General features: G+C 36.1%; 1 protein-coding gene across 2 annotated transcripts in view; it reads left to right on the forward strand.

Moving 5' to 3' along the window:
• DLG2 (discs large MAGUK scaffold protein 2) overlaps positions 1-16,080 on the forward strand; it is a 2,272,173-nt gene that overhangs the window by 371,445 nt on the left and 1,884,648 nt on the right. For both annotated transcript variants that reach the window (XM_030918836.1, XM_030918835.1), the window contains exon 4: positions 566-711. In XM_030918836.1, coding sequence (XP_030774696.1) covers positions 566-711 — 146 coding nt within the window. The remainder of the gene's footprint in view (positions 1-565; positions 712-16,080) is intronic.

The following is a 16,080-nucleotide window of genomic DNA, read 5'->3' on the forward strand; positions in this document are numbered from 1 at the left end:
ATTGAGTTCTTTGGGGTTTGACACATGGTTCATGTTATGTTTCCAACACTATAGTATCATTAGAGAATATTTTCATCATCCTCTGCTTTATGTATTCAAACCTCCTTCTCTTGCTCAGAACCTCTGGCAAACATTGGTTTTTTAAAACTGTCTCTTTAGTTTTACTTTTTCCTAAGGCTATAGGTGGAATCACACAGCACGTATCCTTTCCAGCCTGACTTCTTTCACTTAGCAATATGCATTTAAAATTCATCTATGTTTTTGTTTGGCTTGATAGCTCATTCCTTATTACTGAATAACATTCTATTATATGGATTTACTACAGTTTATTCACTTTTTGAAGGATTTATTCTAGTTTTTATAATTATGAATAAAGCTGCTATAAGCATTCTAAATGCAGGTAAAAAGATATTTTTCAGGATTTCTTCTGTTTTACTTTGGGATATATTTATGCAGTTCTTTTAATCAGCAAAATTTGTGTATGCCAATATATGGACATATATGCAGAAGCTATTTATGAAGTCGTGCATGACATTTTGATGCTTTCTTTACATTTTCTTTACAGATATCCAAGAATTTTACGAGGTGACATTGCTAAATTCTCAAAAAAGTTGTGAGCAGAAGATAGAAGAAGCCAATCAAGTTTTACAGAAATGGGAGAAGACATCCCTTCTTGCTCCGTGCCATGACAGACTTCAAAAATCTTCAGAGGTATACTGTTGAAACTTCCAAAAGAACTGAATAATACTAGGACTTAGGCCAGTAAAGAATGGTAGTAGTAGTGATTATTATCAACAAATGACAACAACAATAATAGAAATGTGGTTATACCATACTGTATACAATTTTCATATATGAAAATTCAGTTTTTCCAAAGCATAAAATAGGGCATGGGAATGACCTGATTCTTTACATTGTTTGAGTGGGTTATGTTAGCAATATTGTCATAGTTAGAGATGACTCAAGTCTAAGGCATTCTGGAGTTTCAGAACATGGTTCCCTGTGCTGTGGGGGAAGGAGATGGATAGTAGAATAGGGAAGTGCGGTCTACAATTCTGATTTCCATAGCAAGGGCACATATCCCGGGGCAAGAATAAAATGATCAGTTGAGGTGTAGGAACAGAATATTAGAATTCCCATTTCCATTTCTTTTAATCACATTCTTTAAAATTTTCTGTATTTGAGTAACATATATTAGTAGTAATGCATTTAAAAAATAAATATAAAGCAATTAGAGTTGTATGATCAACTTGTTTTTACAGATAGAATTATGGAATCAAACAGTTTGGACACTACTGTTACAATCAACATTTACCAAAGGCTAAGGCAAGTTGAGGCATTTCTCAGGTTCATAGCTAAGAGCTAACAGGGACAAGTCAATGGATACTTTTAAGTGGCAGTCAATACTTTGAAGGGAGGTAATAGTGCATACCCACACACATGATTTGTCAAGATTGGAGTCATGTAGCCAACCCCATGATTTGGAAGCTACATAGAATCCTAGTGCCAATCAATAACATGTTGATTGCTGAGTTTGTATTGTTAATATTGAGGCCTCTCATATACTTTCTGTCCTGCTCAGACCTGATATATAAACTGGGAAGGACAGAGCCTAATTATCATCCTAGTTACTTAAAAATAAAAAAGTTAATCATGACAATAATTTGTTAAATAATAGATATCAACTTTGTGAAATTGTACTTAAAAGCATAAAAATAAACATCATCCTAATTTTAGCACCTAGGAGTAATTATTTTGACATTTTTAGTCCTTTTTTGTACAAATATATGTACATGAAATTGGGACAATAGCATGTAGGACATTTTATGTCTTTTACATTGAATGTTACACTAATAGTATTTATCCATATCATAACATTGAACAGTTTTGGAGAATATTTTAATGGCTATGAATATTCCATGATTTGGAACTTATTTAAGCAGATCTTCATTCAAATGTAGGCTATCTTCAATTTCCTGCTTTGAATAATGCTGTAATGGATGTGCATGTGTATAAGCCAATGCTTTTTTTTTTCTAACTGTTTCATTAAGATTGATTTTATAAATGACACTATTGAGTACAAGGGTATGGACATTTTTAAGGTTCTGGATACAAATTGTCAAGCTGTTTTGGAGAACAATGCTATCAGCCACCTTTCAAAAGGCCAATCTGCCTATATCTTTAGTACTGTCATTTTATTATTTAAAATATGTTGTCAAATTAATAGATAAAATGTTTTATTTAATGATTTATATTGCAATTATGTGTTCACTATTCAGACTCAACATTTTTTATGATTATTGGTTATCTATATTTCTTTCATGATCCATTCAAGCTCTTTGTCTATTTTTCTAAGCAGTACTAGAATTCTTACCGATTTACAAGAGCAGTTTATTTATGAAACATGCCACCCTGTTGTCATAATTGTTACTTTTTCTGGTTTGTTTGTTATTATTAATTTTGCTTATAGTACTTTTTAACCTTCAAAATAGTTTCAATTTTTATGTGATAAAATTATCACTTTTAAAAACATTCTTTCTTCTTTGCTTTATCTTTCTTCAATCTAGGACTAGCTAACTATTCCCCTGTATTTTTTTCTAGGCTTTCATTGCCTTGGTATTTTCAATTTTTCAATTTTCTTTTTTTAAAAAAGCAATTAATTGATTAATTGATTTTTAACTTTTATTTTAAATTCAGGGGTACATGTCCATGTTTGTTATATAGGTAAACTCATGTCACAGAGGTTTGTTGTAAGATTATTTCATCACCCAGGTGCTAAGTACCCAATAGTTATTTTTTCTGATCCTCTCCCTCTTCCCACCCTCCACCCTCTAGTAGGTGCCAGTGTCTGTTTTTCTCCTGTTTGTGACATGTATTCTCATCATTTTGCTCCCACTTATAAGTCAGAACATGCAGTATTTGTTTTTTTGTTCCTGTGTTAGTTTGCTAAGGCTTATGACCTCCAGCTTCATCTATGTTCCTGCAAAGGGCATGATCTCATTCTTTTTTATGGCGGTGTAGTATTCTATGATGTATATGTACCACATGTTCTTAATCCAGGCTACCACTGACAGACATTCAGGTTGATTCCATGTCTTTGCTATTGTGAATAGTGCTGCAATGAACATACGAGGGTACATATATCATGATGAAAGACCATACATTTTCAAAAACATTATTTTATTCAACTTCTAGATGCATAGTCCCATATATATTGCACAGAAGCATAAATGATAAATATATACTTTTTATTCTAAATACAGTGGTTTTTAAAACAATTTTTCTATTTTTGTGGAATCCCCTTTCACTGACTTCCTGCTTATACTGTATCAACTCTATCCTCCCTGCATGCAAGGTAACTGATGTTAGCAACTTGTGCATTTTTTGTGTTTTTTCTTTAATTTTTTATTTTAAATTATTATGGATACATAATAGTTATACATATTTATGGGGTGCATGCGATGTTTTGATACAAACATATAATGTGTGATGGTTAAATCAGGGTAATTGGGTTGTCTGTTACCTCAAACATTTATCATTTCTTTGTGTTAGGAACATTCTAATTCTACTTTTTAAATTATTTTGAAATATACAACACATTATTAATTATAGCTGCCCTATTGTGCTACTGAGCACTAGATCTGTTTCTGTCTATCTAACTGTATTTTTGTACCCATTATCCATCTCTTCTTTATTCTCCCCTCCCCCACTACCTTCGCAGACTTTTGTACCCATCATTCAACTTTCCATTTGCATGTGTACATTTTATTTGTTTAGCTTCCACATATAAGTGATATTTGTCTTTCTGTGCCTGGCTTACATCACTTAACATAATGTCCTCCAATTCCATCCATGTTGTTGCAAATGACAGGATTTTATTTTTGGTTGAGTAAATTCCTATTGTGTGTATGTGCCACATTTTCTTTATCCATTCATCTGTTGATGGACACTTTGTGTGATTCTATATCTTGGCTATTGTGAATGGTGCTGGGATAAACATTGGAGTACAGATACTTCTTCAATATACTGAATTTCTGTATGTTAGGTTTATACCCAGCAGCAGAATTGCTGAATCATACGGCAGTTCTAAGTTTAGTTTTTTGAGGAACCTCCATACCGTTCTCTATAGTGCTTGTACTAATTTGCATTTCTGCCAAGAGTGTACAAGGGTTCCCCATTCTCCACATCCTCACCAGCATCCATTATTACCCTGTCTTTTTTATAAAAGCCATTGTAACTGCAATGAGATCAAAGAGGAGGACAGATAAGGGATAGCCTTAGAGGCTACTGGAAAGATTTTACTATGAGAGAAATAGAAACCATTGGAAAGTTTTGAGCATGTGAATGAGTTGATCTGAGCTTCCCAAAAGGCATACAGAATATCCTGTTTTTAGAAATTAGAAATATTTTACCTTTTCCTGGATCTGTTGAACTCACTATTAGTTTTCACAGGCTTCGTTATTACAGCTACATATTTAGTGTGTATTAAGGTTGCTAGCAAGAAAAATGGGATCATTATTTTGAATCTCATGGAGTCCCTACGGTGTGCCTCTCAATGATTGCTTTTCCCCTTGAAACAAAATCAGATAGGCTTCTGAAGCAAAACTTTGATGTGATTTTAATAGTATGTAAGTTTAAAAGACCTGGAGGTAAAAGTTTTAGACTTTTCTTGTCTGGAAAGAAAGTGACATCAACTTGTTTGCATTCAGCTTGGGAAGATCTTAAATACAAGTTTCACCTACTATTTTTTGAAATTTCATCTGCAGTGCCTGGTGGAAAGAGATCTGTCTTCTTACTTCCTCAGCATATGTGTGATAGAATTCTAGCTGCTCAACTTAAACTCTGATTTATATGAAGTTTCTGGAAAATGTAAATCAGCACCCTAATCCTTCATATCCCATAGCATTTTAACCTGTAATATATTGTTGATATCATAAGATGACAGGAACAGAGTCATAATATGGCTATTCTGTGTTGGACTGGTGATGTTTTGAAACAAGATGGAAATCTTTATTTAGGAATATAAAATAAATGGCCTATTTAAAAACATTTTAAAAGAAGCATCTATTCCAAGGTTTGACTTTTTTGTTTGTTTCTTAGGTGTTTTGCTGAACTATAAGTAATTCATCTCTCTATTCTACAATATTCTATACTGAGGTGCATATCACCCTTCTCCTGTCTGCCAACACTGTAATAACTGATTTTTAGCTCCCAATTATGGTGAGTTTTCTGCTTAATTTGTGGGTTTTTTTTGGTGGAAAAAAAATGGACATAGCATCCTCCTCACTTCTGCTTTAAGTATATGTGTGTGTATTTTCTCCATAGAACTTGAACTGCTGGGCTGAAATCTGCAGTTCTAACTTGAAGACAGAAAGAAAGTTTATATTACTAACAGTGTTACATACAGTAACAGCACTGGGCCAGGAAGGAGGCTGCTTGGCATAGCAGAACAATCAAGAGTAATCTGAAAGCCTTCTGTTTGAATTTTTCTTTTGCCAGTTGCTGGTTACATGGCCATTGTCAAATTATTTAACCTATCTGATTTTTTATCTGTAAAATGTCAAAGTAATAATAGTGTCTACCTCATAAGGTTATTGTGAAGAATAAATAAGCTATCAGCCATGTAAAGTGCTGAGTACAATTCCTGGACCTAGGAATATAAGTGCTCCATAAAGAGCACTTGTATTGATAATGATCTTACGGAAAGTCCTGTTACATCTTTGAGTCTCACTATCTTCATCAGTAAATGGAGATAAAAACTATATGCCAGGGAGAATCAAATAAAAGGATATATATATCTATATATATATCTATATAGATATATATGCTTTGAAAAAGGAATTTTATAAAACTGCATTATATTAAAATTCATAGTAGAAATAGGACTTTTCCCCATTTCATTACTTCTCCCTGGGAATCAGATCAGATCAAATAACTAATGAGAAAGCATTTTGCAAAGCAAAAAGCATTATGTGAATATAAGAAAATCTCACCATCATTACTATACAATGCATAAATATCTTCTCATTTAAACCTATTACTGTTACTTAAAATTCCTTCCATGGATATTTTGGTGAAGCTTCAGAAGACAAAGGGAGTTAAGGCAGTGCCTGTTAAACTGTACATGCTATTGTATTGCTCTCAATAGGCTCTTGACATTTAAATAAAAACAATTTTTTGTTGTTGCTGTTTGCTTGTTTATTTTTTGTTTTGGTTTGTTTTTCTGAGAGAGTGGGTAGAAGAGAGTAATTACTTCGTATGTATTTGTGTTGGTATTTGGAGGTCCTGGGTAATGGTGGGAGGAAAATAAACATTGATAAATAGGAGTTGGAAGAGGGGTAGAGAGAAAAGGCACAGTCAAGGAAAGAGAACCTTAAAGGAGAAGGGAATGTTCTCATACATAAGCTTTAGCTACTAGTTAACTTTTTATTATAGCAGCCTGGCAAGCAGCATAGAAATTAGCCCTTGAAAGGAATGATAAAACTGTTTTCCCCTCTGTTTCCTTTCTCTCTCCTCTTTTCCTTTCCTCTCTTCTTCCTCTCTCCTTCCCTCCCCTTTCCTTATCACTGATTGAACGTCTGCTATGTATATTCATCTTTGTGTAGCTTCTTTAAGCTGCCACCTACCTTTGTACACATTGGTTGCTATGTAAAGTGAAACTCAGGAACATGTTTTTTCTTCATAACTTCAGCTCTGCCTAGCTGTCTTTAACCTATCCTTTTTACTTGATCCCTTCTCGATTCCAATATTCTAGTTCTTGACCTGGATATTAACTATTTTCTTCTTTGTTGAACTTGGTGTTCTTTCATAACATATATTTTGGATATCAGTTATAAAGATGAGGAAACCCAAAGTTTTTTATTTGATCTTATACTATAGTGAAAATAACAGTCTCTCACATATATAGGGCATTTTATAGTTAAAAATATAACTTATCTAACTTGATTCTCATAATGGCTTAGTGAGGCAGGTAGAGTTGCTGTTGCTATCCACATTAGAAGTGGGAAAGCTGCAGATAAGCAACTTGTCCAGAGTCATATGGTTAGAAAATGGATAGAATCAGGAATTTGATTTCAAGACAAGAATTTTTCCATTACACTATAGTCGAAAAAGGATGATTTTTACTGGAATACTAGGGATGGTTTCATAGCTAGGTAGGTTTAAAAATGGGCTTTGTGTAATGTACAAGACCTGGGTTGAAGGTCTTGCAGGTGGAGAAAACTATGTGAGCAAAGGCTTAGAAGAGTAATAAAACCTGATACTTATAAATAAAATCCAGGCTAGGCTCCATTTTATTTTTTTGAGGGGGGGTGGGACAGAGTTTCGCTTTTGTTGCCCAGGCTGGAATGCAATGGCATGATCTCGGCTCACCGCAACCTCTGTCTCCTGGGTTCAAGCAATTCTCCCGCCTCAGCCTCCCGAGTAACTGAGATTACAGGCATGCACCACCATTGCCAGCTAATTTTGTATTTTTAGTAGAGATAGGGTTTTACCATGTTGGTTAGGCTGGTCTTGAACCTCAGGTGATCTGCCCAAACCTCACGTGATCTGCCCAAGCACTTTTAATATATTATCTCTTAGTCTCTATAGCAACCCAAGATGGTAGACATTTTATTGATTGATTCCTCACTTCATTTAAAATAAGATTTAAAGTGATAGGTAGGTATTACTTGTAATTTGCAGAAGAGGAAAGTAAGCCTCATCAAAGACACACAGTAAAATGTGCCATAGTGGGGATTAGTGTCTTCATCAAAGACACACAGTAAAATGTGCCATAGTGGGGATTAATAAACATGTGCCTGACATCACATCACCTTTCTTAGGAGAAAGTGGGAAAGGTTTTATAAATTGTGAATATTTAGGATTAGTAGGTGGGGAACTGAGACTAGTAAGACTGATTAGGTTATTCTAGCTGTCTGCTTGAGAGCCTTAATTGCAATACTATAGCATTTAGATGCTTTTCTTCAGGTAGTTGTGAGCCATAGAAGGTTTTTATGCAAAGAAATGGCATTATCAGCTATGCTGGGGCAGATTAAACTGGCAGCGTCATGCCTGACAGATCACAGACAAGAGAAACCGGTGACAGGGAGACCAATTAGGTGGCTGTCACACCAGAAACTGTTCAATTGGGTGCCTGGAGACTATGTATTACCCTCCTTGAAGATCATGAATAGATTTTTTCTTGACAAAGCATCATTTCTCATGGGTAGTAACTTGATTTATAAAGAAGAAAACCAAGTTAAATTTAGAAAATACATTCAAACTAACTTGTAAAAAAAACAAAAATCCTGCTTGCAAAATTAATCACCTAGGAAGCCTGTGAGTAACTCACAGAGCTTGTAGTTACTTTGCTGAGGCTGAAGTTAACTCAGCATTTGTCTATGAATAGTTTAAAGTAAGATTTTTCTTTGGAGTACTCTAGCTAACTTTCCAATAATATGATCTAAAATAGTGAGAGTACTTTGGTTTTCTACCTAATATTTTTCAAATATAATGAAATTAGATTATATTCATACTTACCAGAAATAATAGACCTTGAATAAATATTACTTGGATGATACAAAGATACTTAACTCTAAAATGTCACTAATATTCGTAACTTCTTGAAATATCTCTATGTTTGACCTTCCTTCCCATTCACAATGGCACTGATCTAATTCAGGCTTTCATAGAATCTTTCTATGGCTTTAGAAACAAGCTTTAACTGATTTTCATAGTCAGAATTTTCCTCTTGTAGCTCAGCTTCCCCAGGCTAAGAGTTTTAAAGCTATCTATTGATCCTCATTTTTTACAGATTATTGTGCCATCTCCTTGCCTAATCTTTACTGTCTGGACTGAACTTACATTAAGCCTCACTTAAGCCTTGTTCTTGTTAGTTCCTGTGTCTGGAATATTTTTCCCTTTGTTTTCATCTGGAAATTTTCTACTTAATCTTTTTAAAGATCTACCTGTCTATCAATCATCAATTTTCTAATGACCTCAACTAGAAAAAATTCTTCTGTTTCCTGTACTGCCCAAGGCCTCTGTTACAGTGTTTGACATATTGCATTTCAATGAATTGCTCAAGTGTTTCACTTGTTAAATCATACCTTAATATCAAGTATTATATTTATTTACACAGCTGTAATATGGTTCAGAGCTTTTTAGGCAGTATATATTCAATAAATGCTTATGAAGTAGATGATTGACTGTATTTTTCTTGATGCCAGAGAATGATATGTTGTTTTGTTAAATCTATGTATATTATGCTAGCAATATGAATTAAAATTTCATGGTTGACCCAGTGAAAAGATGTTTAGTCCTAGGTAAGATTCCGAAGATAGTTTTAAAAGCACAGGAATGAGTCGTGGTGGTACAGCTCATCCTATCCTTCAAATTACTTATTTTATGGCACAATATGGGACAATTATGGGCTAAAATGATGTCATATAGTTCCATACTTTTCCCTGCAGATTGCATTACTATCAGAGTTAGAGATGTCAGAGTTTCTCCAAAACTGAGTCATTATGGAGACCGAAGAGAATGGTTAGATTGCAATGACTATCATCTTTCCTATTTCAGGTTTGATTTGGGTTGATTGCTTGCCCATTTTAATAATTTGACCTTTTTTAAACATTCATTCTTGTAATAGTGAAATTCTGCAATCCTATTTCTTAGTAAACAGGCAGACTATCCTGGCAAAAAAAGATAGAGGAAGTGCCACATTCCTAAATTTTTTTTTTTTTTCTCCCACAGAGAAAGGAGCCTGTGTTATATGGAGGTCAATCCAACTTTGAAAAAATTATGGTGTGAGAGTGAGATTTGTTCAGGAGGTAGAACTGTCAATAAATTGATAATGAGAATGTAACAGTAAAGAAAAAATTTGAAAATATCCATACTATACAAGCTTGACACATTGTTGCCTAGATAGCACTGCGGTGGGTCTAAGGACATCTACCTGCCTTAGACCCTGTCCATGGAGAGCTTTATATGGAGACTTCAAAATGGCTTGTTATCATCCTTAAAACAGTATACTGTCCTTACCTGGAATCAGTAAGCATTTTTTTTTTTTTCCTTGGGGAGCGTCGTATTTTCTACATTGTGTTATAGTTATTTTAAGCATGAGAGAACTCCCCTACAATACTGTGGAGTCAGGACCTGTGTGCCCTGTATATATGGTTGATATCTTCTCAGGACTAAGCTAGATCCTTACATGTATTAGCTTCTCAGTAAATGTTCATTGAATAAATAAATGAATTATATTACTGTGTAAAGGAAGCATAGTTTTCAAATTATGTAAAAGTATGGATTTTTTTTTTTTTCTATAAAGGGCAGGATATTTAAAATAGAGAGTGTTCCTGAAAATCCAGATATGTGATTATCCAACTCAAAAAGCACTGTCCAAGAACTGAATCAGATAATAATTTCAGAGTATTTTTGAGATGAGAGAGTGCACTATTAAGCATTTTATGAAATGTTCACATATACTAGTATTCTCAGTTAGAATTTCATTATTATTTTAGTAAATATGACAGATTTGTATGTATGCAGCTGTCATTGAAAGTAAATAATATAAGATCATGGTCTAGCATATGAATAATCCTTTGTCATTTAAGAGAAAGTTGTTTTATTTTGAAATCTGTTGTGGTCATCTTCCACATGATGAAAAATAAATTCATGATATCATACTAGCAGAAAAACCCAAGTTGTCTTGTACAGTCTACAAGAGTAAGTGAGTCAAAAAACCCAAAGCAATTAACACCTCTAGTCATTGGCTAAACTAATTCCTTAAAGATAGTTCTGTTGGGTCGAGGGAAAGCTTCCCCTTTGCCCTCTGAAGTTTCACTGAAAATCATGGACAAAAAGTATATTAACAGGAGAAAAGGCATATAAATTTATGTGATAATAGTTTCATGTTATATAGGAGCCTTTAGAATGAAAGATAGGGTATCTTCCTGAAAACACAGGGAAAGCTATTCATTTTTATGCTCAAGTTCAACTAAGTATGAACAGTCATGTAGAAATATGACTGGACAGAAAGGGTATGATCCAATGCTAATAAACGGAAAAGGGAAACCTAGCAAGGCCTGTCTGTTTAGATTACTCTTGGCCTCTCTGTGCAGCATTCTTTTTTTTTGGGTATGGGGCAAGAGCCTTCTGGAATGGGGGTCTATGACTTATAATCAAACATAATTTATTTATAAACAGTGGTGTTTTAAGTAATAGTTTAAGGTTTTATGGCTGGCTTTGGAGGAAAAGGGTTCTTGTTTCTGTGACCCACCTTGGGGAAGAGACTTGGGGTAGGCTTGGGGTAGAATGAATGGTCAGAGACAGGAGAGTAGAAGTTCAGAGAGAACCACTTGTGAAGCCTAATTTTTATATATCATTTTCTGAAACCCTACAGTGTGTAATATAAAATATATTTTATGATTCTTCTTTATAGTACTATAATGGTTAGTCTTATTTGTAAACTTGGCTATGCTATAGTTTTTTTATTCAAAAACTAGTTATTTATTCAAACACTAAGTTGGATATTGTTGTGAAAGTATGTTGTAGATAAGTATGACATCTACATTCAGTTGACTGTAAGTAAAGGAGACCCTTTTTTTTTTTTTTTTTTGAGAATAGTTTATTTGCTGGTGTGAATTAACATTCCTTGCAATATTGTGATAACAATGGCCTACCTTAGTTTCCTTGCACTTCTCCACCTAATCTTAATTTTTTTAAAATATACTTTAAGTTCTAGAGTACATGTGTATAACGTGCAGGTTTGTTACATATGTGTACATGTGCCATGTTGGTGTGCTGCACCCATTAACTTGTCATTTACATTAGGTATATCTCCTAATGCTATCCCTCCCCCCTTCCCCCATCCCATGACAGGCCCTGGTGTGTGATGTTCCCCACCCTGTGTCCAAGTATTCTCATTGTTCAATTCCCACTTATGAGTAAGAACATGCAGTGTTTAGTTTTCTGTCCTTGAGATAGTTTGCTCAGAATGATGATTTCCAGCTTCATCCATGTGCCTACAAAGGACATGAACTCATCCTTTTTTATGGCTGCATAGTATTCTATGGTATATATGTGCTACATTTTCTTAATCCAGTCTATCATTGATGGACATTTGGGTTGGTTCCAAGTCTTTGCTATTGTGAGTAGTGCCACAATAAACGTACGTGTGCATGTGTCTTTATAGCAGCATGATGTATAATCCTTTGGGTATATACCCAGTAATGGGATGGTTGGGTCAAATGATATTTCTGGTTCTAGATCCTTGACGGATCCCGACACTGTCTTCCACAATGGTTGAACTAGTTTACAGTCCCACCAACAGTGTAAAGGTGTTCTTATTTCTCCACATCCTCTCCAGCATCTGTTGTTTCCTGACTTTGTAATGATTGTGGTTTTGATTTGCATTTCTCTGATGGCCAGTGATGATGAGCATTTTTTCATGTGTCTGTTGGCTGCATAAATGTCTTCTTTGGAGAAGTGTCTGTTCATATCCTTTGCCACTTTTTGATGGGGTTGTTTGATTTTATCTCATAAATTTGTTTAAGTTCTTTGTAGATTCTGGATATTAGCCCTTTGTCAGATGGGTAGATTGTAAAAATTTTCTCCCATTCTGTCGGTTGCCTGTTCACTGATGGTAGTTTCTTTTGGTGTGCAGAAGCTCTTTAGTTTAATTAGTTTCCATTTGTCAATTTTGACATTTGTTGCCATTGCTTTTGGTGTTTTAGTCATGAAGTCTTTGCCCATGCCTGTGTCCTGAATGGTATTGCCTAGGTTTTCTTCTATGGTTTTTATGGTTTTAGGTCTAACATTTAAGTCTTTAGTCCATCTTGAATTAATTTTTGTATAAGGTGTAAGGAAGGGATCCAGTTTCAGCTTTCTACATATTGCTAGCCAGTTTTCCCAGCACCATTTATTAAATAGGGCATCATTTCCCCATTTCTTTTGTCAGGTTTTTCAAAGATCAGATGGTTGTATATGTGTGGTATTATTTCTGAGGGCTCTGTTCTGTTTCATTGGTCTATATCTCTTGTTTTGGTGCCAGTACCATGCTGTTTTGGCTACTGTAGCCTTGTAGCGTAGTTGGAAGCCAGGTAGCCTGATGCCTCCAGCTTTGTTCTTTTGCCTTAGGATTGCCTTGGCAATGCGGGCTCTTTTTTGGTTCCATATGAACTTTAAAGTAGTTTTTTCCAGTTCTGTGAAGAAAGTCATTGGTAGCTTGATGTGGATGGCATTGAATCTATAAATTAATTTGGGCAGTATGGCCATTTTCACGATATTGATTTTTCCTATCCATGAGCATGGAATGTTCTTCCATTTATTTGTGTCCTCTTTTATTTCGTTGAGTAGTGGTTTGTAGTTCTAAGTAAAGGAGACTCTTAATAATGTTGGTGGACCTATAAAATCAGTTGAAGGCCTTAAGAGCAAAACTGTTCTGGAGAAGGAATTCTGCCTCAGGGCTTCAACACCATTTCTGCCTGAGTTTCCGGACTTCTGGCCTATCCTACAGATTTCAGACTTATCAGTCTCCACAACTGCAAGAGTCAATTTCTTAAAATCAATCAATTAGTCTATGTGTAGTAGTCTATTTTAATACTGCTGAAAAAGACATATCTGAGACCGGGCAATTTACAAAAGAAAGAGGTTTAATGGACTCACAGTTCCACATGGCTTGCAAAGCCTCACAATTATGTCAGAAAGAAGACACATCACACATGGTAGGAGACAAGAGAAGACAGCTTGTGCAGGGAAACTCCCCTTTATAAAACCATCAAGTCTTGTGAGACCTATTCAGTATCATGAGAATAGCATGGGAAAGACCTGCCCCCATTGATTCAATTACCTCTCACCAGGTCCCTCCCACAACACATGGGAATTATGGGAGCTACAATTCAAGATGAGATTTGGTTGGGAACATAGCCCAACCATATCATTCACACCTGGCCCCTGCCAAATCTCATGTCTTCACATTTCAAAACCAATCATGCCTTCTCAACCGTCCCCCAAAGTCTTAACTCATTTCAGCATTAACTCAAAAGTACACAGTGCAAAGTCTCATCTGAGACAAGGCAAGTCCCTTTGGCCTATGAGCCTGTAAAATAAAAAGCAAGTGAGTTACTTCCTAGATACAATGGGGGTACAGGCATTGGGTAAATACAGCTATTCCAAATGGGAGAAATTCACCCAAAGAAAGGGGCTGAAGCCCCCATGCAAGTCTGAAAGCCAGTAGGGCAGTCAAATCTTAAATCTCCAAATTGATCTTCTTTGACTCCATGTCTCACATCCGGGTCATGCTGATGCAAAAGCTGGGTCCCCATGATTTTGGGCAGCTCAGCCCCTGTGGCTATGCAAGGTATAGCCTGCCTCCTGGCTGCTTTCATGTGCTGGCATTGAGTGTCTGTGACTTTTCCAGGTGCACAGTGCAAGCTGTGGGTGGATCCACCATTCTGGGGTCTGGAGGATGGTGGCACTCTCCTCACAGCTCCATTAGGCAGCACCCCAGTGGGGACTGTGTGGGGGCACCCACCCCACATTTCCCTTCTGTACTTCCCTAATAGAGGTTCTCCATGAGTGCCCCACCCCTGCAGCAAACTTTTGCCTGGACATCCAGGTGTTTCCACACATCCTTTGAAATCTAGGCAGAGGTTCCCAAACCTCAATTCTTGACCTCTGTGTACCCACAGGCTCAATACCACATGGAAACAGCCAAGGCTTGGGGATTCCACTCTCTAAAGCCATGGCCCAAGCTTTACCTTGGCCCCTTTTAGTCATGACTGGAGCAGCTGAGACACAAGACACCCCAGACTGCACACAGCAGAGAGAACCTGGGCCTGGCCCACAAAACCATCTTTTCTTCCTTGGTTTCTGGGCCCATGATGGGATGGGCTGCTGCAAAGGTCTCTGACATGCCCTGGAGACATTTTCCCCATTGTCTTGGTGATGAACATTCAGCTTCTCGTTATTTATGCAAATTTCTGCTGCCAGCTTGAATTTCTCCTTAGAAAATGGGGTTTTCTTTTCTAACGGATTGTCAGGCTATAAATTTTCCAAACTTTCATGCTCTGCTTCCCTTATAATACTGTATGCCTCTAACAACACCTAAGTCACCTCTTGAATGCTTTGCTGCGTAGAGATTTATTCCACCAGATGCCCTAAACCGTCTGTCTCAAGTTCAAAATTCCACAAGTTTCTAGGGCAGAGGAAAATGCTGTCAGTCTCTTTGCTAAACCGTAACAAGAGTCACCTTCACTCCAGTTTCCAACAAGTTCCTCATATCCATTTGAGAACAGCTCAAGCTGGATTTCATTGTTCATATCATCATCAGCATTTTGGTCAAAGGCATTCAACAAGTCTCTAGGGAGTTCCAAACTTTCCCACATTTTCCTGTCTTCTTCTGAGCCCTCCAAACTGTTCCAACCTCTGCCTGTTACCCAGTTCCAAAGTCACTTCCACATTTTCAGGTATCTTTTCAGCAGCATCCCACTCTCATTACCAAAATACTGTATTAGCTTGTTTTCATGCTGCTAATAAAGACATACCAGAGACTGGGCAATTGACAAAAGAAAGAGGTTTAATGGACTCACAATTCCACGTGGCTGGAGAGGCATCACAATTATGGTGGAAAGTAGAAGGCATGTCTCACATGGCGGCAGACAAGAGAAGAGAACTTATGCAGGGAAATTCCCCTTTATAAAACCATCAGATCTCATGAGACTTATTCACTGTCATGAGAATAGCATGGGAAAGACCTGCTCCCATAATTCAATTACCTTCCACCAGGTCCCTGCCACAACAGGTGGAAATTATGGGAGCTACAATTCAAGATGAGATTTGGGTGGGGACACAGCCAAATGGTATCACTATGTTTTCGTGTATCTATTCGCTCATCCATTCTACTGGTTCTGTTTCTCTGGAGAACTCTGACTAATACAGGTACTAACACATTTTAATAATACCTAACACTTATCTGGCACTTATATTCTAGGCAGTGCTTTACATATATTAAGTGTTTTAGATATATTCACTCATTTAATTCTTATAACACTCATACAAGATGGGTATTATGATTACTATTATTTTAAATATGAATAA

This window comes from Rhinopithecus roxellana, chromosome 15, assembly GCF_007565055.1.
Source record: "Rhinopithecus roxellana isolate Shanxi Qingling chromosome 15, ASM756505v1, whole genome shotgun sequence".
NCBI classification, from domain to species: Eukaryota; Metazoa; Chordata; class Mammalia; order Primates; family Cercopithecidae; genus Rhinopithecus; species Rhinopithecus roxellana.